The following is a 24,744-nucleotide window of genomic DNA, read 5'->3' as shown; positions in this document are numbered from 1 at the left end:
CACAGGTGAAATTGAAAGTGAGAATAATACTGGGTAAAATCAAAATATCGTAAAGGGTTTCGTGTCTTAGTGTAGTAGTAGTAGTTACATAGGTTTGATTGACATATTGCGGTTGGAGAACGTCTGAAAACGTTAACATTGAAAAGTTAATAGAAAGCAGGTGTTTATTGTTTGTGTTGGTTGTCGTGCATTCGATTCGCTTGATTGATGCAACTCTAGACATAGATATTGGATTTTTTGTTTTGATATTACATATTTATATCCAGCACTAAAAGTGATGTGGAGTCTATATTTAAGTTTATCCATTTATTTACATTTTTTGGAAAATAATTAAATTGGTGGTTAAGCCCACAAGAAGGTATGGTGGATGCAGTTGTTTGCTGTAGCGCTATTCTGAAAGAAAATCTTTCTGCACTTGCAGATGCAATACGTATTACACCATTATAGGATATTTTAGTAATGATAAACTGGTTGCTTGCAGAACTTATGAGCAAGGGAATTGCTCTCGGAATCGGACGGATTATGAACACGCGGTTGATTTGGTTGAGATTTCGGTCATCCAAAGCGCACTGATTTGTGGTGTGGGTATTTAGATTTTTACCGATACCCAAGCCGCTTATAAAATCTGTTATTTGAAAGCAAGACATCAGTTAACGAGATGGCGAAAGATACTATACTTGGACCCTACTGGATAATATGTCACAAAGGTGTACCAGAAAATTGGGGATACGGATCGCTTTTAGAAGCATAAATTTACTAATTTGTCGAAATACAGCTTTTACGTTGTAAGCGTAGGTATTGGAAGATACTATGCGACTGAACAAAAATCAGATGGTGATATGACCTGAATATAATTTTTGTTGATCGATAGCTCTAACAAACATTACGAGGACTCAACCACGAGATGTAGTAGCGGTGTTAACTGCTTATTCTGGTTGCATGCCAGGATATTGAAACAGCCATATCATGACTTCTGTATAAGTTGTCAGAATAAGGAAAAGACGATAACGTTTGTGCACCTTTCAGACGAATAGGAGATTCTTATATTTTTACACGACCTGACGGATGTATCGGAGATGTAAAGCTGGAGGTCCATACTACGCGTCTACTCGTCAAAGCAATGCGTGCTTTTCATACCTACTTCGCATTGTACGCTTCAAGTTACATGCGATGCTTTTTAAGCATCAATTTTTTTTTTTATTATTAAAACAATTTCTACGCTTTTGTACTTGTAATTTGCAGTGTACAAATACATTAATTCTACTTTTTTGACAGACGCGTAGAATGCGAGAAAGCGTAAAACGCGTGGTGTGGACCTCCAGCTTAAGTCTGAAGGATAAATGCAATGTTCGTGCAACTGAATGGATTGGTTGGATGGACTCATTACGGTCGAATGATTACTTGGGTATGTAACATTTAATATTTTCCTTGTTTTGTGAAGTGTGCATTAAATTCGAATATACGCGACTTTAGTACAATACTTTCTATAAAATTTCATTATTTTTATGGTTGTTGTAAAAATAATTATACTTTCAGGTGTCGCTTGTATATTTTTATAGCAAGTGTGAATTTTTAATTAATTTAAATATTGGAAAATTGGGAGTAAATCACGTGTGCTTTCTAATTGCATACATAAAGGGGAAATTTATAAACAGAAATTTAACCAAAATGTAGTAAAATTTAAAGTAATAACCATAGAGAAAATATACATAGAGTGGAAAGTAGAAAAAAAAAAAATTTCAAAAAAGTTATATATAAGAGGGTTATTTTATATTCACATTTTTTTACTACTGCATTCTCACCACTTAGGTTTTTCACAACTAAGTTAGGTGCTTGACAGGAGAGTTTCCGATCTAATTGTATTAATCTATGGTAATAACTGAATGTGTAGTAATTGTATATGACACAAAATAAATATTGCGCCATTTTATTTTTATTTATAACGCCTAACTATTTTGTGCACAAAACGCAAGTCTTAATTTTGAAGATAATTTGATACAATTTGGTACATTGACTAAATTGGGTTTATGATCTCATCTAACCCTTATAAAATTGTACTTCCGGAATAGAGTTGTTGTCCTCATAAATGTCTTAACAATCTAACTGTTGAAAACAAAATAAATTGAAATCGATTGGAAAACTTTTCTCTAAATAAAAAAACACAGTTAAAGAGAAAGTATAGTGGGTATCCATTTAAAATTAATCATAAATAAGTTTCATATTAGTGAGAATCTCACCATCAAATTTTCTGAGAATTACTACATAATTGATCATAGTACCCATATAAAACTTACTTCAAAAAATCACCCAAAACTTTCATAAAATTTTTAGTAAAATATTGATTTAAAATAAATTTAATGTTAAGTGAAACGATCTATCAAGATCGTTCCATAATGGACATTGGTCCCTGAAAGTTCCACAAGCGTATGTCATAACATGTTAGCGAATACACGAAAAAGTGAAATCAGACTAATTTGGACGAGTTCGTAATTCTTGCGGCTCCCGTGAGAACCATCTCCAGTAACTGCTTCTGGTGACTTTGATTAGATCAATCAACTGTACTTCCCTGAGACAGTCCAGATTATCTTAGTCTGGATGATAAAAGATATTCTTGAGTAGCTGTTGTACCGATTTTTGTCTCCTTTTTGTCCAAACAACTGCTGCAGTAGTTGTTACGTGGGTAACTCATAGGTTCCGACATAAGTCCAATCATGTATGTGATTTCACGGGTCGAAGAGGCTACATCATTGTGAATGTTCTACAAGTGGCAATCGTAGATCATCGGTATGCCAACTCTCTGGATATCCATTCATAGATTATATTCGATCGTAACTGCACATTCGTCAGCTTTCTCATTTCCACGTATGCCTTAATGTCCCGGTATACGTCTCTAGATTGAATTCTTGTATTATAACAACCGAAGCATAATTTTTGTGCTTGTAAAACGGTATTGAGCAGTCAAGGACATCACAGCTACTCTTAACCTAGTGGACATAGACTTTTAGAACACATTCGTTCGTTGTTTAAATCCCTGCAGTATCGGACGACTCATGCTGACTACTCGTCGCAAAAATGGTCATTTATTATTTATTGCTGCATGACTCTTCGCATAGATATCAATGGCAAACGGACTCTAGATTGAACTCCCGTATTATTGTCACAGTCTGATTGGAAAACGCAGTAAAGCACATCATAATCACTCTTAACCTAGAGGAAAAACTCTATAAGTAGATCACCATGTCCGAGAACTCATGAAGGCCATTTATTGTTCAGGCTCATTTATTCTTTCAAGCTTTAAATAAAGTACAATATAAACACCATAATTTTTTCTTTAATTTTTATTATTTAAATAATTTTGTTGTTCCATTGGTTAACTCTGTTGGTTTTACAGCAAATTTTAATTTATCGAAATTAAACTAATTTTCATTTCATTGTTTATGTCTTTATGCTATTCATCGCAGTGCGATATTATAAAACTACTTAAATGCTTATAAATGTTTTGAAAAATCAAAAACTAAACAAAAAATTAACTAAAACAGAAAATCAAAATTTTTATTTTCCATTTCTTAAATACAATATTATTTATCTAATGAGCTACATACATCTTAAATTATGTTACAATTCCCATTTAGTTTATATAATAAATGTATATAAATGCAAATATTAATGAGTGTTTTATTTTTATTTAATTCGATTTTATTTACCTTGCAATATATATTTAATATATCCTGTGGTTATTCCGATTAGGAAAAAAGGGACCACAATACATGAATGTAAAAAAACCTTTGAATATAAGTATATGTATTTCATTAATTTCTTTTTCATTTTTTAATTTTGAATTTTAGAAAGTATATAGTTAAATGTTATGATTTGTTTGATGATGATTTAAAAATAGTTGTCTGTTTTTAAGATGAGAAAAAATTTTGATATTGTTTCATTGTTTGTTTATTTTCATTTTTGAGCAATTTTTTCTTAATAGAATTTATTTGATTTCGTATTCGTTCTGCATGAATTATATAGACATTAAACCCATTCATCTTGGGTTTATGACGTATCTCATTCATGTAAAATGGCACTTAAACGCTCTTCAACAGCAACTTTTCGTGATTTCCACACAAACTCACATACAGCCACCACGCAGGCCACACCCATGCCGCCCATTAATACCACAAATACCCCACCAACATTTGCTAAACCCAGTTCATTGGCCGCTGAAGAAGATTTTGATGTTTCGACCCGACATTTACCACCGCCTCGTTTCTCTTTCCACCATTTTGTTTTGAGAATATGTAATTTGCCTTCCTCCTGCAGTTTCAAGATGACACTATTTATTGCAGTACGATAGGGAGAATCTGAAAAGTAATTTATTATTGTATTTCAAGAAATTGGTTTTCTAGTTTTATTGGTTTCTTACTCGGTGGTGTGGCAATGCCATATGATTTGGTATCTAACATACCACCCACTTGGGTTAAATCACAATTTCTCTCGGTGACATATTCAATAGACGTCGATTCCATTAGAAAGGCATAGTTACCTGTATGAGCAAAATGATAAGTTTATTTAAAAAAATATTTATAGAAATAGTTTAGAATTGTCGGACATCTTAATTAGATCCAAATAACATAACAAATATCTGATAAAATTTTTTCATTCCATTAAATTTTCGATTTTTCATGAGTTTTTTAAAACAAACAAATTTGCTATTTTCACGTAAAAAATATATTTTTTGCTTCAATTTGTACTCCGAAACTACTCAGCCGATTAAAATGCAATATATAAACGGATTAAAGGATATGTAAATTTAAATTTTTCTAATTTTACTTTAATAATATCGTACAAACCGATTTTGGAGTAATTATTAATTATGTGGAGAAACGTCTAAAAAAATCAAAATTTTACATAAAATTTTTTTTAAAAAACCTCTCCATAGAATTTAAAATTTGGACCATATTTGTACTACTGGAACCACAATACATCAATATTGTGTAGTGGTTTAAAAAAAGCCTTTAAATTTTTTTGATTTTGATTCCCTGTGTTGTATGTATTAAAAACTCCTTTATGTTTTTAGTTTGAATAACAAATTTAAATTTTAAAATACAATGGTTGACAAAACAATGGCAACTTTTCCAAATATTTCATTAGTGGCCTAAAATCAGAAATAATGTTTTTTAAAAAATTTTAACATTTTTGTAGTATTTTATTTGTATACTTTTATTAACTTAATTTAACAAAAAACAAATTCTAAAAATGAGAAAACAAAATTAAAAGATTTCTTTATTACGGCATTGACAAAACAATGGAAACTTAGGTATTATTTTAACAAATATGGTCTAAACTTTGCAATAACTCAATATTTTGTTGGGTATCCCTTATTTTTTGTAACTGCTACACATCGACGATGCATTGAACCAATTAAAGAGTCAATGGTCTCCTTTGAAATATTTTGCCATTCCCTTATAACCGCCTCCGATAGATCTTCCTTCCTGGTGTAATTTTGGGTCCTTATTTTACGATCTACAATTTCCCATAGATTTTCTATGGGATTGAGATCTGGTGATTTGTTGGATTGTAACCACACGGTTACAACCCTAGAGGTGTGTTTCGGGTCGTTGTCGTGTTGGAATCTCCAAACTAGAGGCATATTTTCCTCAGCGTATGGATACATAACATCGTTTAATATGGTTCTGTATCCTATACCTTTCATGGTATCTTTTATAATATGAATTGGGGCCATACCTTGTCCAGAAAAACATCCATACCATAATATTGCCACCGCCAAACTTTACAGTCTTATTTGTGTACCTTGGATCTAATCCTTTTCCCTTTGGTCGTCTTACAAATGTTCTCCCATCACTGCCTCTTAAATTGTATTTGGATTCGTCGGAAAAGAGGACAGTATTCCATTTCTGTATCGACCAGTTTAAATGATCCCTGGCAAATTGTAGACGAGCGGAACGGTTCTTTTTCAATTCAATTTATTTATTGATAATCTGTAAGCCAAGAATGGCCAAATTGATTACAAAGTGATTATATATGGCACTTATATTTTACATTATTATTTATATTAATTTATTATTAAATAATTTGTATATTATATATTTTTAACTTAAATCTAAATAAAAATAACATGAATAGTTTTCTCTAAAAAAAAATCATAAAAAGCAAAGAAATTAAAAATAATATCATATTACCACCTTCACCAAAAAGATTCAAAATATTAAAGATTTGACTTAATCTTGCTTTTAAATTCGGAAATAGAGTGACCGAAGTGCCTGTCACTGTATGGTAAAACAGAATTCCAGATACGACAAACTCTTACTACAAACGAACGTTGCATTATCAATGAGGAAAAACGAGGACAAATTAAGGTATGTGATCTGGAAGAATTTCCAAATTCAAAACGAGATAAAATATAATTTTTAGAAATGAGTGGTTTTTTCACAGGACGATAGCAACCAAGACCAGCCTCATTTGCCCTGCGACTAACTCTTCGGGTACTTATTTCTAATTTTAGGCTATTAACAACCTCTCGAGGAGTTATTTTTGGGAGTTTCTTGAACTCTCTCGCTATTAAATTATCTTGTCTAGGCGTAGTCTTACGAGGTCTTCCACCTAAATGTTGAGTTTTTACAGAACCGGTCTCACGAAATTTCTTTATAATTTTTAAAACTGCTGATTTATTTATTGAATATTTGTCACAGATACTTTTTTGTTTTAAACCAGCTTTAAAATCGTTAATTATTTTATTTTTGAAGTCTTCACAAATCTTAACTTTAGCCATTTTCGTTAACTTTGAAAAAAGCAATTATGCGAAAAACTTAGAAAAATAAATTGTGAAAAATTACCAGAATTTAAAAATAAAATAACTGTTAATTATTTTATTTTTGAAGTCATCACAAATCTTAACTTTAGCCATTTTCGTTAACTTTGAAAAAAAGCAATTATGAAAAACTTAGAAAAAGAAATTGTAAAAAATTACCAGAATTTAAAAATAAAATAAAATAACTGTAAACAGATTGCTTTTTACATCGTTCTTTTAAATATTATTTTCGTTTTACACTTCTTTCTTGCAGAAGTTTAAAAGTTTCCATTGTTTTGTCAGTAGCAAAATAGCGAATATTTTTAATTTTGTTACCCTTTTTCAGAATATAATTAATTATGTTGTTTGTTTTTCAGTTAATTTATATAAATAAAACTATACAAGTAAAATACTAAACAAAATTTTTTTATTTTAAAAAAATATTTTAAATTTTGGGCTACATATGGAATATTTGGAAAGGTTTCCATTCTTTTGTCAACCACTGTATATGTTCTATTAAGCTGATTTTAGTATCTTTTATACAGAATTAAGCATATAAAAACGGAATACTTCTGGAAATATTGCTAGAAGTTAGCCTATCCTTTATAGGATTTATTTTTAATATTTGGTTCAAATAAATTATGTAACTATTTCTATCAAAATATTATCCATTGTTTTAGATTTCTTTGTCTTTGTCTATTCATTTATCATTAACATTATTATATACCTTTTCCTTTGGCAACTCTTTCCACACCTTCGCCATTGCTTGAAGTAAACACCGAGGGTCTAGCTGATTCCATAAATGACCACATTCTTTGATAGGTTGATATTTTCGAGTCCTATTATAAAACACACAATTGAAAACAATGATCTTAAATTTTAAACACACAAAACATACCCTAAAGAAGGCTGCTGTGCTGCCACCTTTTAAAGCACCATATTTAATTCTGGTTTGTTTGGCCAAATCCTCAGCACTTTCGATGGGTGAGTCCATGCGTTCCACAGTTAGGAAAGCAGCCAAATTGGCAGTATACGAGGATATCATGATTAAAGTGAAAAACCACCACATACCAGCAACCATGCGGGTGGATAAGGCTCTAAGAATGACAAACAAAATAACATTAAGCGGCAATTGATAGATATGTATTAAAACCTACTTGGGCAAGAAATCACAGCCTTGCTGCATCAGAGAACCAATTGCAAACCACATGCAGTTGAGTAAAGTAAATTGATTCTCAACCTTTTCACCATGAGCATCGGTATATGGCCATTCATAAGGAGTGAATCTTAAATGAAGAGCAAACGTTTTAAAAACTATCAAATGTTGCAGCATTTAACATAGTACTTGGCCAATATAAACAAGAGCACTGACACTCCCAAATACGCCGTAGCCATATAAATCCAAACATCCAGGGAAAGAGGTGATAGAAATGAAAACAGATTCGGTGGTTGTTTAACGGGTTTGCGGTACAATATGGAAACACCCAAATTCATAAAGGGTGTGGTAAAGTCCACGGCCTGTTCTCTTTCAAATGTTATGGTCAAATCGGCTATAGCCAAATCAGCACGCTGCTCCAAAAGTTCACGTATCATGCCATTCCATTCACTATTATTATAAACATTTACGTTTTATTATTAAGCAAGCAATCGTTTTCTATTTTAATAAATACCCCGTCTGTTTGTTATAGCTGCCATAACTGCCATCTGGCACCAATTGAATTTTATAGTTGAAACCCAAAGCTTTAGAGATTTCGTGAATTAAATCTACAGCATAACCCTCAAACTGATCGTTACCGCTCAGGGAGACAGCAGATTCTTTGCGCATGCAATATGGATTACTCTGAAAAGTTACAAATACAATTTTAATAAAAACCTCCTCGTTGGTTGTGTGGGAATAACCCAACTCACCAAAATTGTTGTCACAATCAAAGTTCGATTTTTCAAACTTGCTTCGATTTCTTGTTGCTTCTGACTATACGTTCTGGTAAAATTAATTCCCTCCTGCATTGTGGAATTCCAAGTACCAATCTTACGCACTCCACCCGGACTTAATTCCACTATGTCCAGGATAAAATCACTACGAAAACCCTGATGATCAAATTTTATGACATTTGTTAAACCTTTCATTTCCACTATTTTCATGTAATTAATCAAACTGAAACCATGCTGCCAGGTATTCTGGCCATCACAACTCAATGGGTGAATATCGATTTGTTGTGACGTATCCAGATCGTGCAATGCTTTGGCAAACAAATGTACGGCATCATACATTAATGCTGTTTCGGTCTTAATTGTCGACAAATTGGCCGAACGCAAAACACCCTTCTCCTCAATACTCCATTGGCGTACAACATCATTAACCACCTTTTCATTTACCAAACGGAAACCGGTGACATTGGTGCCACCATAGCGAAATTCATCCAAATTAATGGTATGAAGATCAAGTGATGTTATTAAATAACTGTGATAATCACTCATCATGCCAACTTGTTGAGCCTGTTTTAGGACCTCATAGATTTTTTCGGTGGTGCAATCCAAAACAATGTTGCCTTCTGCAGAGTTTTTGATTTGTTTAAGTAGAGGTCTGCGAAATAGATTTAACAAAGTTTTCTAAACACCACCTATAAGAGTATTTCAGAATTCTCTTACCTATAATCTCCGCTATCACTTAGTTGTCGCACAGTTATGGGATGGGGTGTAGAGCCATGGTCCTTCAGCAGCTCTTGCAAACGAACTATGCCATCATTACTCTCATATATTATGGTAAACGATTTCCAGCCCCAAGAACGTACAATATCAACGTAGGCCTGAAATTTGAATACAATGAATTTTAATATTTATTATTAGCAGGGAAACCAAAATATGCAAATTCATGTTTTTTCTGGTGAGTCTAATGGATAAGATATTTACACGTTTCAGAACTATTTAAGAATTTTGGCATCGATTTGTTAGTGCATATTTTTGCACGTTTTACCCTTAAATGCATATTTTTGCATATATTTGTTTTAATATATTTATGTCATATTTTTGCGTTTTTAGAGCATATTTTACTGTTAAATAGCATATTTTGACTTTATCAAAAACAAATTTTGTCTTGCTTATTTTTCGCTGTTGTGTTACAGGTTTTTACTTCCTTTGTTTAAAATTCAAAATTGAAAAATATATGTTTTTTTTTTAATATAAAATAAGCACTATTTTAATAATAGCGCCATCTAAATATCAAATTTTAGTTCTAATTCAAACTTAACCGTTCTAAGTGTTAAAGAAATATTGTCTTTTAAATTTGCTCCTATAACATCAGTTGATGTCGAAAGAACATTTTCTATGTATAAAAATCTTTTCAGATCCAATAGACAACGATTTTTATTTGAAAATTCAATTCAATATTTTGTAATTTATTGCAATATTAACCTTAATTGAAGAAGTGACTTTATATTTATATAAAATATCATCAAAAAATACCTCTCGAGAGCTTTACATAGCTTAAGTTCATATTGTTTTTATGTTGAATTTATTTTTGGTTGTACTTATTTTAGTTCATGATATTTTTGTTTATTTTTTTAAATAGAAGTATATTTTTTCGTTCAAAATTATGTAAAAGTTTGTTTTTTTAAGAGCATATTTTTAAAATTTTAAGAGCATATTTTGAAGTTTTTACTGCATATTTAAAGCGCTTAAAACGCTTTTTTTTAGAGCATATTTCCGGTTTCCCTGATTATTAGTTTAGTACAGGCTCAGATCCACTGCGGAACCACCTTCTCAAACAATACTCAAAGTAACAATTTTTCATATCAAAAAGGGAAAAGCGAAAAAATAAAAATTTAAAATTTTTTAATATTTTTTAAATTAAATTTTTTTATAAAAATCTTCCAACATATTTCCTTAAATTTGGTAGATTTTTAAATGCCATAATTTTTTTTTTTTTAAAAAGTGTAGAACAATGGAAAAAGAAGCTAGCTAGAGTTAAAATTGTGCACAAATATTTAGAAAATCCGACTTTGTCGGGTTAAAAGATAGCCAAAATCTGATTTTCGTCAGATATCAGGTAAAAAATTTTACATCTCGGCAGCTCGAGGTTGTGTGGCCTTTAAATGTGAATACGTAAAATTTAACAAAAATATTAATTTGGCAGGCAATCCGCAGTTGCGGTTTGAAGAGTCAAGCTTTTCAGACAAGTTTTTAAACATGGCAGAACAAGCAAGGTACAATTATTAAAAAGTACTTTCTCAATTATACATTCCCTAATACAAAAATAAATTAATTAAACAAATTTTTGTGTATTTACCTTTTTTCGTGAAATATTCAATTCAAATTAATTTTTTTCTAAATAAATATGTATTAGTTTTAATATAACGTGCAAAACATTGCGAAAACAAAATAAAAAGTGATGAGAGTAAATGCGTTATTTGACGTTGTAGGGGTAAATATTGAATAATTGTACCTGGTTGGTTCTACCATGGTTTTTAAAGAATTTTCAGTATTATATATAAAACAAGTAAGAAAGTATGATCGGTCAAGCCCGACCATATAATACCCTACACTAAGTAAAAGAGCAAAAACATTTTTTTTTAAATTTCAATAATTTATATTTTTGAGTGATTTTCGGAAGAGGGCCTTATATGGGAGCTATGACCAATTATGGAGCATACCAACATTTTTAAGCGATTTATGCACGTTAAAGTGATTTTCGGAAGCGGGTCTATATGGGAGATTGACTAATTATGGACCGATTTTATATATAAAACTTATTTGGAGCGGAATTTGTGGAGATACATATATAAATTAAACATTTATGACCGATAAAGTCAAATTTCGGAAGGACATTTGTATGGGGGCTAGGTGAAATAATGAACCGATTTCAGCCAGTTTCAATAGGTTTCGTCCTTGTGCCGAAAGAAAGTGATTCTAAGTCGATCGATATACTTTAAGGTGGGCGTTAGACTAATATTTGTGGGCGTTACAAACATCTGCACAAACGCATTTACCCTCCCCACTATCGTGGTGTAGGATGTAAAGAGAGTTTGGAAAAGCGATTGCTGTCATTTATAAGACATCTCACATCTGATACAAAGTTTTAATCAAGTTGTCATTACTCAATGACATGTTGTCATTACTCAAATACAACTATGAAGTGGTATAATGAGAATAATATTGATGTCATACCAAAACACATCATTTAAACAAATTGCCCAAATCTTCGTCCAATCGAGATATATTGGGCAATTGTTAAACGTAAATTTAAAAAGAGTGCAGGTACAGTAAATAACCAGATTTTGATGAGAACAAAGTGGAATAAATATGCTGGAACAAAGGTAGAAGTGGGAAGAAAAGTTGTGCAGATATTAATGGGAGGCATAAAAAGAAAAGCCTGAAAATTTATTCACAATAAAGACACATAAACCTACCTATCTATTAGCTGTTGAAACCTGACCATGCCATCACAGGGAACCTGTACCGATCGCAACTGATTCGTTTGAAGAGAACGTTGGCCGAAAAAGTCTCAGAATATGCGGCCAGACATGAAACCGTAATATTCCATCATGACAACGCTCGGTCACATTTTGTAATACCTGTTAAAAAGTATTTAGAATGAAGTGGTTGCCCCTCACACGCGTTATAGTTCAGACCTTGCCCTGTCCAACTACTATTTGTTTCGGTCGACGCAGAACGCTTTCTCTGGGATATGCTTCACTGCAGAACAAATACCTCTTTCACACTAGGCAATCTTGTTGCGCAAGTCTCTTGCCCAACAACAAAACAGCATGCTAAATTTTCTTCTACTTAACCCGACATTACCTCTGGCATCTACAAACACAAGAGACTTGCGCAACTAAATTGCCTAGTGTGAAAGGGGTCAAAGTAACGAATAAACCCGTATTTTACTTCCGATTTCGTTATAGTTATAGTAAGGGGAAATCGAAATTCCTAACTCTTGTTTAAAGATTAACGAATTCAAACTTTATTAATTAAAATGTTTTAAAGTATAAATGGCAAATAGAAGAGATTTTAAATTTGGAATAAAACAAAAAAAAATTCCCTGCCTGGTTTAGTACATATTTAGTTTAAAATAAAAACTTACCATAGCCAAAGTATTGGGATGAGGATATAAGTTGACCAAACAACTTTCTCTTCTCAAACGATAATCCCAACGATTTTCCAAATGGGGAATCTGCAAAAAACAACAAATATCCAAACGCATTTAGTTTTTAAATAATGCAAAATATTTAAACATTTCTTTACCTCCATATTATCACAAATACTTTGAACATGACTGGCGGTATGTGTTGACTGAGGTCCAAATATTGCAGCTACTCCCACATTCAAAAGACCGCATACTAAATAGAAAGAAATATTAAACGATTAAATTTTTGTAATTTGTGTTTCCTTTGTTTAAAAGTATTATAATACTCTTAACGTAATCGTTTTAATACATTAAAAAAAGCCACTCCTTGTACTATAATTCTCTGGTAGTTTCTGGATTAATTGGTTCTTAAGTATCAACTTGTAATTCATATTAAAGTCTTGTCTGACATTCTGCTACACATGTATGTATGTAAGTACCTTCTTTTTCGTTCACTTTCCCAACTATCATCCAACTGCCTCCCACTCATATACAAATGTGCCGGCTTATAAGCACTGGATGAGTATCCTCAAATGCAATTCATGTTACGAGTATAACACCGGTTATCCTTAATAACAATTGTTTTTGTTTCTATGTCAAAATAATGTCGTATTAATGTGAAATAAGACATGCCAAATTCTATATTCTATTAGGGTATACAATCGAGTAATGATCGTTCGATTAATCGAATAATTTCTTACGAATAATTATTCGAACAATCTAAAAATGGCCATTTTCGAATAACGAATAATTCGAACAATTTTATGTAGAATAATCGAATAAAACGAATAAATGTACATATATGTTTAAATTTATTAAATTGCTTAACATTTTTCATAATTCCAAATTTAAACAAGTAAGAAAGTATGGTACACCAAGTAAATGAGTAAAAATATTTCTCTTTTAAAATATCAATTTATATTCGTGAGTGATTTTCGGAAGTGTGCCTTATATGGGATCTATGACCAATTATGGACCGATCATCATAAAATTAGTGATTTATACCTATATGAAAGTTATTTATGTTGAATTTTGTGTATATACCAACATTTTTAAGTGATTTAAGCACGTTAAAGTGATTTTCGGAAGCGGGTCTATATGCGAGCTATGACTAATTATGGACCGATCGTAACAAAATTTGGTGACATGAATTTTGTACATATAAAACTAATTTGGAGCGAAATTTGTGTAGATACATATATAAATTAAACATTTATGACCGATAAAGTCCAATTTCGAGAGGACATTTGTATGGTTGCTATGTGAATAATGGACCGATTTCAGCCAGTTTCAATAGGCTTCGTCCTTGGGCCGAAAAAAATATACATATGTACCAAATTTTATCGAAATATCTTCAAAATTGCGACCTGTTCTCTTTGCACAAGGTTTACATGGACAGCCAACCAACCAGCCAGCCAGACGGACGAACATCGTTTAATCGACTCCCACTAAGGTGGTGTAGGATATAATAATTAATAATGACCCACAAAAATTGTATTGTTTCTGAAATTCGACAAATAACTAAAGATAAAGGGAATCTTTCGATCACTGTTACAATTCTAAAAACAAGTCTTTCAAAATGTTTAATTTAGATCTTGAACCAATGAATTAGTACGGATTGAATGATTTTAGAATTGATTTTGTTTTCCAATGGTTTTTAACACTATCAATACTTGAATTGTTAACTTTAACGTTTTTTTTTGATTTTCTTTAACAATAAAATATTGAAAAACCTACATTAAAATTCCAATTTTAACTTTTTTAAAACAATTTATTTTATTTCAATAATTCGACTTATTATACGAACAAGTTAAGATCTCTTATTCGAATTATTCGTATTATTCGAACAGAAAAATCGAATAATTTGAATACCCTAGGGTTTATATAATATTCAACTACATATCTACATATATATTTTTGTCTAAGCTTTGCTCTATTGTATGCCATTATTTGGTTACTGCAATTCTTTATAAGCTTCTTTTTGTTCATCTTACGGTTGTTTGTCTCTGTGGTTGGCAGGATGTCTGTCAGTTTGGAAGGTTGGTTTGTTGGTTTTATTGTATGCTGGTATTCATCTTCGTGTCATACACAGCACAATTTCATTTATGACAGCAGCAGCAGCATCTCTCTCCCACTGCAACAGAATTATGTGTCAAGCCGCATTTGGAGCACACTGCTTGATTGGTGTATTTATACTGCTACACAGGTATTTAGATACCTTTTTCTATGAGCGTCCCAAAAAATGTTTATCTTCTGTTTGATTATACTTGAAATGTATTTCATCTTGTAGACATTTTTTTGTTTGTAATTCATTTAAATTTTAAGAGGAATATTTAGTAAAACAATAGATTCGAAATTATATCGTTGCAGAGGCTTAAGGATTAAACTATTTTGGGAAACTGTATGTTTGTATGGCAAGAGGATTAATGTTTTTTGTTTGCTTGAGCTTAAACATGACAAAATTTAAATGCTTATGATTGCAATGTTTATGCTTAATACATATACGGTTCATGTATATATTTGTTATTCATAATTTTATGAATTAAGGAATTCAAAATGTAATTCATGATGTAATTCATGTTGAAATTCAGAGTCATATTTGGAGTTGTCGGCAGATATACATTTTAATTTTAGACCCATACTTTTTTTCCAGCCTGTTCTTATTTATTTGCAAATAAAATATCTAAATTTGTACTGCATACTTTAGGGAGCTTTTTTATTACAGTTGACTGGACTCACAAAAAAAAATCAGTTTAATTCACTAAAATCTTAATTGGGAATTAAAAAAATATCTACCATTCATTCCATAATTCCTTATCTTCATTTAAAGACTTTTATTTAAATAGAATTAGATCATCGTTGAATTAATTCAGAATGGACTTAAACTTAAACCTTTTTGTAATGGATTTGAATTGGAGAACAATTTAGTCATTCAGTACATTTCTAAAGCTATTTTGTAATGGACTTGAATTCAAGAATATTTGAATGATAATCAGGAATAAATTATATTGTATAAAGAATTAATTCTCAAAGGAATGAAGCCTAAGTATTAATTCATAATGAATTCATTAATGTAAGGGTTAAGAGATCTAATTTACTTTAATTTCGAAAATGGAATTAAGAAATAGGAACCGATATTTTTTTTTAATCATTCATTCACACAAACCTCTAAGTGTGAATGAATGATTAAAAAAAAAATATCGGCAACAACATCAAGCAACATAATGAAATATTTGTATTTTTACGCTCTATTATTTGCAACTAGAGATGCTAAACGGGACTGATTTTTGAAAATCCCGGGGATCGAAATCCCGAAATTCCGATCCGGGGTTATAAGAAAGAAACGTACATAAGTATGTCTTTACAATTGAAAGTAAATTTTTTATTTAGCAATTAATTTTTATTATACACTAAAAAGCATACTAATGCATCTATGGTTTCGTTTGCCATTCTGGAACGAATTTTGTTTCCGAGTGATCTATTTCTTTTGCAAGTTGCAAATCTACATTATAACTTGGTTTCGTTATTGTTATTTGGGTTTTTTACATTTATTAATAATATCTTTTAGCCTTTGAGCAATCGAAATATTATCATTTTGTTCGAGCTCCTCATCTGAGATAAAATCAATTTCGTTTGAAGAGGATTTAAATTGAGTTTTGTTAGATAACTTAGAAAAAATGTGGAGAATTGATTTTCCAGAGCCCCACTCTAGGAAAACCAAAAATACCGCTTTCCTTTATTAACTATGTTGTAGCAGGAGTTGAGCTTAACAACTTTGCTGAACATCACTTTGCGATATTCGGGCATGTAGAATGTCAAAATGCATAAAAAAGGCACACAAAAATGACAATTTCCCCTATTTATGAAAAACGGGATTTGGAAAATCTCGGGATTTAAAATTAAAAAATCGGGTTTTAAGAAATCCCGAAAACCCTGGGATTTTCGGGAACTGGATTCCCCTATTTGCAACTAAATGAGTTATTTGTATTTTTACGCTCTTGCTGTGTGTTTTGTTTACATTCGGGTTGTGTACGTGTAAATTGACGAAAATCTTCGTAATCTGAACAATGTGAACATACATCGCCGATCTAGAGTAATAGATTCTCTCAGTCTGGAGTTAAATGTACTGACTGTATCAAAAGAAAAACCGTAAAGCTCAGCTTAAATTTGCTCGCGAACAGTACAACTGGATGATGAATCTAAATTAAATTTTGTTGATACTAATGGAATGAGGAGAGTTCATCGACCTGACAATAACAGACTAAATCCAAAGTACTGTTAAATCAGGAATTGACACATCGAGATCCAAACAAATTGTATCAAGCTATAAATGAGGCATGGTCATCATATATTACAATAGCAACAATAAAGGAGCTCATTAGTTATATGTCAAGAAAATGAATTTCGCAAATTAGAAGTACATTTAAAAATGTTGGGTTTGTTACGGATTAGGGTGAATAATGAGTTTTTGCATCGGCCAGAAAAAAACAGTTTCGGTCTGTCTATTACAATGTTTGGCAGATTTTATGTTATGAATTGAATTAAGTACATATCGATGGCTTAATATAAAAAAGGCGTAACTAATTTTTATTTTTCAAAAATATCAATGTATAAAAAGTATATTAAATAACTTCATTGAAACAAAAAAATAAATAAATTTTAAATGAGAAATAAAATGTGATGTCTCTTCTTATTAAAAATAGCATTAAAACTTTTCTTGAGTCTAAAATTTTATGGATTTTATTAAGATTTTTCCTTCTCCTATAAAGTAACAAAAAATCGAGTTACGCCTTTTTTATATTAAGCCATCGATATGTACATTAGAGTGCTCCAAAAAAATAAAATTGCGAATTTTGACCGTCCCCCCCTCTAGAATTGTTCTATGTATTGTAGAAACACGTTGTGTAAAATATTAGGATGATAGGATAACGTTAACTGGTGGCGCAACGACGCTGAAGTTTTGAGGTGCATTTACAAGGGGAGAATATGCAATTTTTTCAGTTTTTGTAAAAATTTTGCCATTAAATAATGACTTTTACAATTTAATTTAAAAGAATCGAAATGTGTACGTAATTGTCATTATAATAAGATATAAAAGACAAAAATTGGTGAAAAAATGTTAAAGTTATTAAAAAATCGCCAGGCCATTAACGTGTCTCAGGCCACTAGAACAAGAAATTTATGAACAAAATTAACATATTTTGAGAAATATTAAAATAAAAGCTTATTTTTACTTAAAATATATCCATATTTACTTGTATATGAGTTTTTGTCCTCGTAGGATACCGTTAACCTATTCGCAGGTATGACCAAAAAAATTAAATTTTTTTAACGGCAGTTTCAAAACTCCAATTTCAAATTTTTAAAAATTTTGTTAAACAAATTTCAGAATTTTTTGATCATCACATGGGGATTTATTGACAACATAATAGGGAATAAAAATGTGAAAAAAGTATGTCAATACCTCCTATAGTTTTTCCGTACCTGCGATATAAATTTTGCGATTTTCGAGAAAAACTAATTTTTTGGCCATATTTTGGGGAATGACCAGAATTTCCTTACTGTAATGAGTTTTAAGTAAAAGCTATTCAGAATAATATAGTCCAGGTAATTTTAAATATAGTCTGAAAGTTTTACTAAAATCGGAAAACTTTAACCCTTAAATCGTGAAGGTCAAAGGTCAATTTTTTCAATATTTGGAATTTCTCATGGAAAGATAGCGAAATATTATATATTTTTGGGCCGATTTTGATGAAACTTAAGAAAAATATAAAATGAAGTCTAGTATTCACAATAACAGTACAAAAATGGAAATTAACCCTTAATAGCACTTGGGGTCCAAATGACCCTCAACTTTTAAAATCACGAAAAACACATTAATTTTGACCCCAAGTACTCTTAAGGGTTAATTTCCATTTTTGTACTGTTATTGTGAATACTAGACTTCATTTTATATTTTTCTTAAGTTTCATCAAAATCGGCCCAAAAATATATAATATTTCGCTATCTTTCCATGAGAAATTCCAAATATTGAAAAAATTGACCTTTGACCTTCACGATTTAAGGGTTAAAGTTTTCCGATTTTAGTAAAACTTTCAGACTATATTTAAAATTACCTGGACTATATTATTCTGAATAGCTTTTACTTAAAACTCATTACAGTAAGGAAATTCTGGTCATTCCCCAAAATATGGCCAAAAAATTAGTTTTTCTCGAAAATCGCAAAATTTATATCGCAGGTACGGAAAAACTATAGGAGGTATTGACATACTTTTTTCACATTTTTATTCCCTATTATGTTGTCAATAAATCCCCATGTGATGATCAAAAAATTCTGAAATTTGTTTAACAAAATTTTTAAAAATTTGAAATTGGAGTTTTGAAACTGCCGTTAAAAAAATTTAATTTTTTTGGTCATACCTGCGAATAGGTTAACGGTATCCTACGAGGACGAAAACTCATATACAAGTAAATATGGATATATTTTAAGTAAAAATAAGCTTTTATTTTAATATTTCTCAAAATATGTTAATTTTGTTCATAAATTTCTTGTTCTAGTGGCCTGAGACACGTTAATGGCCTGGCGATTTTTTAATAACTTTAACATTTTTTCACCAATTTTTGTCTTTTATATCTTATTATAATGACAATTACGTACACATTTCGATTCTTTTAAATTAAATTGTAAAAGTCATTATTTAATGGCAAAATTTTTACAAAAACTGAAAAAATTGCATATTCTCCCCTTGTAAATGCACCTCAAAACTTCAGCGTCGTTGCGCCACCAGTTAACGTTATCCTATCATCCTAATATTTTACACAACGTGTTTCTACAATACATAGAACAATTCTAGAGGGGGGGGCGGCCTGTACCTAGAAATTTTTTTTCGTCCATACAATCTTGGAGCACTCTAATGTACATATATGTTAAACATTTGATTTATATAATAAAAAATTTAAATGACATTATAAGAGTTAACAAGTAAGAAACTAAGACGGTCAAGCCCGACTATAGTAAAGTTTTCTTTTAAAATTTCACGTATGTATTTGTTTTTCGTGAATGATTTTCGGAAGTAACATGGTTCGTCCGGAGCTATGACTAATCAGAATGCGTGATTTGTGTAGATACAAAACTTTTTTGTTGTATTTAATTTGGATACAAACATTAGGTCAATTCACAAGGTCTCTTATCATGTCATAATGTCCTAATAATTCACGATTCGGCGGCTCGGCTTAACCGACTTTTAGGTGTTCGACGCAGGTATCTGCTGGTTGGTTACAATAACACAATAAACATAACATACAGAGTAGTAGTATTTAAGGAAATTTTAGGAATTGACCAATTATTAAAAGATTTATGCTCGTTAAAGTGACTTCGGAAGAGGAGCTATGACCAATTATGAACTCGGCATGATATTATGACCTGTGTTTTATTTCTGTATAAAACTTTTTTGTGTTGAATTTAATTTGGATACCAAAATTTTCAAGATATTTATGCCAAATTATGGACCGATCGCCATGAAATTAGGTTGCGTGATTCTAATGAATTAAAATTATTTTTGTGATTTATGCTTGTTAAAGACTTTTTTGACTTTTTCCTTTTCTTGATTCAACGCTTATTGGCCAAGTTATTAGCGAATTTAGATATTTTGAGTTTTTATATAAAAAATCGATTTTTGGTCAGAAATATGAGTGATCACAGATCGAGTTCTTTTTCTTGATTAAACACTTATTGGCCAAGTTATTAGCGAATTCAGATATTTTGAGTTATTATATAAAAAATCGATTTTTGGTCAGAAATATGATTGGTCACTGATCGAGCTCTTTTTCGTGATTCAACGTTTATTGGCCATGTTATTAGCGAATTTAGATATTTTTCTTGATTCAACGCTTATTGGCCAAGTTATTAGCGAATTCAGATATTTTGAGTTATTATATAAAAAATCGAATTTTGGTCAGAAATATGAGTGATCACAGATCGAGCTCGTTTTCTTAATTAAACGCTTATTGGCCAAGTTATTAGCGAATTTAGATATTTTGAGTTTTTATATAAAAAATCGATTTTTGGTCAGAAATATGAGTGATCGCAGATCGAGCTCTTTTTCTTGATTAAACGCTTATTGGCCAAGTTATTAGCGAATTTAGATATTTTGAGTTTTTATATAAAAAATCGATTTTTGGTCAGAAATATTAGTGATCACAGATCGAGCTCGTTTTCTTAATTAAACGCTTATTGGCCAAGTTATTAGCGAATTTAGATATTTTGAGTTTTTATATAAAAAATCGATTTTTGGTCAGAAATATGAGTGATCACAGATCGAGCTCTTTTTCTTGATTAAACGCTTATTGGCCAAGTTATTAGCGAATTCAGATATTTTGAGTTATATAAAAAATCGATTTTTGGTCAGAAATAGGTTTGTCACAGATCGAGCTCCTTTTCGTGATTCAACGCTTTAAGCTATTGTGAGTTTTTATATAAGTAATCGAATTTTGGTCTGAAATATGATTGATCACAGACCGATGTATTTTGCAGATATACATATTTAATAAGTTGACGTATTAGTGGACGTGGACAATTTTTATTTATGTAAAAACTTATGCCAAATTATCCAATTATCCAAATTATCCAAAGTGGGAGTAAAAGTGGGCGTGGGCAATTTTTCATTCTGTAAAAACCTAAGTTGGGCTATGACCAACATTTTAAAAAAAAATTTGTCTAAATCGGTCCGGCCGTTCTCTACTGATGCAATTACCAACGAACGACATTTGATTTTTATATATATAGATAGAAGATTTATTGGTGGAGAAATTTGTGAGGATACCTATACAATTTAAATATTTATGGCAAAAAAGCCAAATTTCGATACATGTGGGATCTACGTGAAATAATGGGCCGATTTCAAACAACACATGTTCCAAATCTTATCGAAATTCCTTAAAAATTTCGACCTTTACTTTACGCACAAGTTTACATGGAGAGCCAGACGGATATCATTATATCGACTAAGAAAGAGATTTAGATACGATCGGTATACGTAAAGATCTTATACAAACTTATATTTTTGCGCGTTACAAACATCAGCACAAACGCATAAATAACCTCTCTTCTTATAGTGGGACATATGGTAAATACACTACTAAATTCTTTGAGGATCGGTCTGTGATCGTACAACATCCTTGTATTAAATTTTGTTTTGAGAAATACATATTTATAGGCGTTAAGTCCTATTTAGGATGTCATTTATGTGAAGTATTCAACGCAATGTTACCGATTTCAAAAGGCTGCGTTCTTGTGACAAAAAGTCTCAATAATACATAACACCACCTATAGTCCTATTAACATGAGAAGTTTTGTATCCCGTTCATCTGTCCTCAATTATCAGCTGAATAATGTAGTTTCAGTAACTCAATGTAACATAAATTTTTAAATATTTTCTCTACCTATTTCCTATGAATATGAAAAAAAACTTGTATAATTTTAATCAATGCAAACCAAAATTAAATTTTGCTGTTAATAATACCTCAAATTATATTGTATAAGTATTATTACTCACCTCTTTTGCCGGCATGAAAACTGTCAAACGGCGAAATACGTTCAATTTGCGCTACCAGCTTCGAACGTGGCAAAATCATACGATCAGCATTAATACGATCAACTGCCTGGCGAAATGCCAACTCCTGGTTGTCGTCGGTGGGATGGAAAAGTCCACCTTTAGTTGTATACGATTAATGGTTTAACAAGGATTTGTCAAAAAACCGGAAAGTAAATACAAAGAAAAAGTAAACAAATAAATATTACTCTCTAAAATAAACAAACACACATTCTCATGCAAATTAAGCAAATAAAAACAAATTAATTTTCACTCATAAAAACACTTTGTTTACATTGCTTCGCATAAAAGTTTTAGTACAGAAAATGTAAACAACACCATTACAATGACAAATTTACGCACACATACGCAGTTTGTACACAGTACCATGTGCTGCGGTGACACGATGAAAAATCAATACAACCGTCGAAAAACGCAGATACATCCTGATGATGCTGCACGGATGAATGGGATCTATGAAAGAATTTTTTCAACATTTTCTTACCAATTTTTATCACATCAGGCAGGGCTTTTGTTAATGTTAGACAGGCGAAAAATATGCCCGCTACATTAGGCCACAAATGCATAATAATTTTTCTTTTAAACTTTAATAGATTTTTTTTTTTGGTTTAAAAATGTTGCATTAATTGATATTTTTTCTATTTGTGATTTTTATACTGAGTTTCACACGCGTTTCATTTTGTTTGTTTTACTTTTACGACTTGATGTGTATTTCCTGCAAAAGCTGTTGATGTACTAAACTTTAACGGCAAAAAGATGCTAAATGACAAATACTATGGGTATTTTGAAGTACAATCAACATCTTTGCTCTGCAAACAATGCTGACATTTGACATTTATAACAATTGCGCAGTGAATGCTGTTATTGATAAGAATTTTGTAAATAAAAAATACAGCTTTTCCGTTGCTTAAAAGCTAATGTTTTGTGATTCCAGTAGAGACATGAACCTTGTACAGTATATACAAAGTTACTGTAAATTAAACTTTTTATAACAAAAGCTTTTGTTAAATGTTATACAGTATCGGTCAATACATGACAAAATTCGGGTTATACATATATTATAAACAACAAAAGCACTCTAAAATAAAAATACATCCCTCAGTAAATGTTAGTACAGGTAGGCCTCCATTTACGCGGTTTGTTGGGCCCAAAAAAGTAGCGTGTATATCAAATTCGCGTAAAACGAGGTTCTAATTTAGAACGAAATGGCGACGATATACTACATACTTAAAACAAAAGTAAAGTAAAAAAATTTAATTAAAAAAAAATATTTCTTATCGAAAATTAAGGAAAAAATGTCAATTAAAAAACAAACTATTTCGTTTCTTGTTGTTTTTTGCCGCGTTATATAAAAATCGCGTATTTGAAAAAATGGTTGCTAATTTGAGTTCGCGTAATATCGAATTCGCGTAAATAAAGTACCGCGTAAATGGAGGCTTACCTGTATTTATATTCAGCTGTGACGAATCTTATATTCCCTTCACCAAATTATACTTTAAAATACAAATTTTAAATATGTTTAGGTAAATAAAATTTAAATTTTTTATTAAAAATCTTTGTATGGCAAAAATTTAGTTTTTAATTTTTTTTTTCAATTTTAAATTTATTAGTGAAAAAAATTTTATAACAAAAAAATTTTTTTGTTGAAAAAAATTCGGAGTAAAAAATATTGTAGGTCCGACCTACTTTGGTCTTATATACGCCGTTGCTATGAACTTTGAAATATTTAGTATTGGATATCCACATTGTCTATATTATTGGCTTAGTAATCAAAATAGGTCATTTATGGGCCGATTGTCTCGATTTTAAATAGCAGCTAAGCCGGGACAATTCCCGATATTTTGATGTATGAATCATGTAAGGGGCTACGGAATGTTGATTTTAACATACAGACGGACTGACGGACATGGCTATATGGACTCCGCTATCTATAATGATCCAGAATATATAAACTTTATAGGGTCGGAAATGAAAAATGTAGGAATTACAAACGGAATGACAAACTCATGGAGAAGGATATAATTAATTAACAAAAAGGTACAAATTTACAGATACACATTCTAATATTTTCTTACATAACCGCAATTCCTCAGATCTGTCGCATTTGTTTTAGGCATAGAACTAATAAGAATATCTATTGTTGCAATTGGAATATATCACCACGCCTCAGTTATAGCTCTATACAATTTGTTTGGATCCAGCGAAAAACGCTT

At 31.0% G+C, this 24,744-nt stretch overlaps 1 protein-coding gene across 1 annotated transcript; it reads right to left on the bottom strand.

Moving 5' to 3' along the window:
* Positions 1–3,526: 3,526 nt before the first annotated feature.
* Positions 3,527–23,262, bottom strand: KaiR1D (Kainate-type ionotropic glutamate receptor subunit 1D). The gene is made up of 13 exons (XM_065515852.1): positions 23,016–23,262; positions 22,475–22,630; positions 13,040–13,134; positions 12,879–12,968; positions 9,449–9,606; positions 8,708–9,383; positions 8,470–8,639; positions 8,145–8,405; positions 7,957–8,085; positions 7,698–7,896; positions 7,527–7,638; positions 4,415–4,534; positions 3,527–4,352 (listed from the first exon to the last, which is right to left on the bottom strand). Exons 1-13 carry the CDS (start codon positions 23,095–23,097, stop codon positions 4,057–4,059), a joined length of 2,544 nt encoding a protein of 847 aa, XP_065371924.1. The 5' UTR covers positions 23,098–23,262; the 3' UTR covers positions 3,527–4,056.
* Positions 23,263–24,744: the final 1,482 nt, after the last annotated feature.

Source organism: Calliphora vicina, chromosome 1, assembly GCF_958450345.1.
Source record: "Calliphora vicina chromosome 1, idCalVici1.1, whole genome shotgun sequence".
NCBI lineage: Eukaryota > Metazoa > Arthropoda > Insecta > Diptera > Calliphoridae > Calliphora > Calliphora vicina.
This window is presented reverse-complemented; position numbering and strand designations above follow the sequence as displayed.

What these genes read in the sequence shown, in the direction of transcription:
- KaiR1D (XM_065515852.1), bottom strand. Translation starts at nt 23,097, where the DNA reads ATGCATTTGTGGCCTAATGTAGCGGGCATATTTTTCGCCTGTCTAACA. An exon ending in TGATTGTGACAACAATTTTG is followed by an intron (nt 8,640 to 8,707) that starts GTGAGTTGGGTT and finishes GTAACTTTTCAG; the next exon opens with AGTAATCCATATTGCATGCG. An exon ending in CTCTTGTTTATATTGGCCAA is followed by an intron (nt 8,086 to 8,144) that starts GTACTATGTTAA and finishes TCTTCATTTAAG; the next exon opens with ATTCACTCCTTATGAATGGC.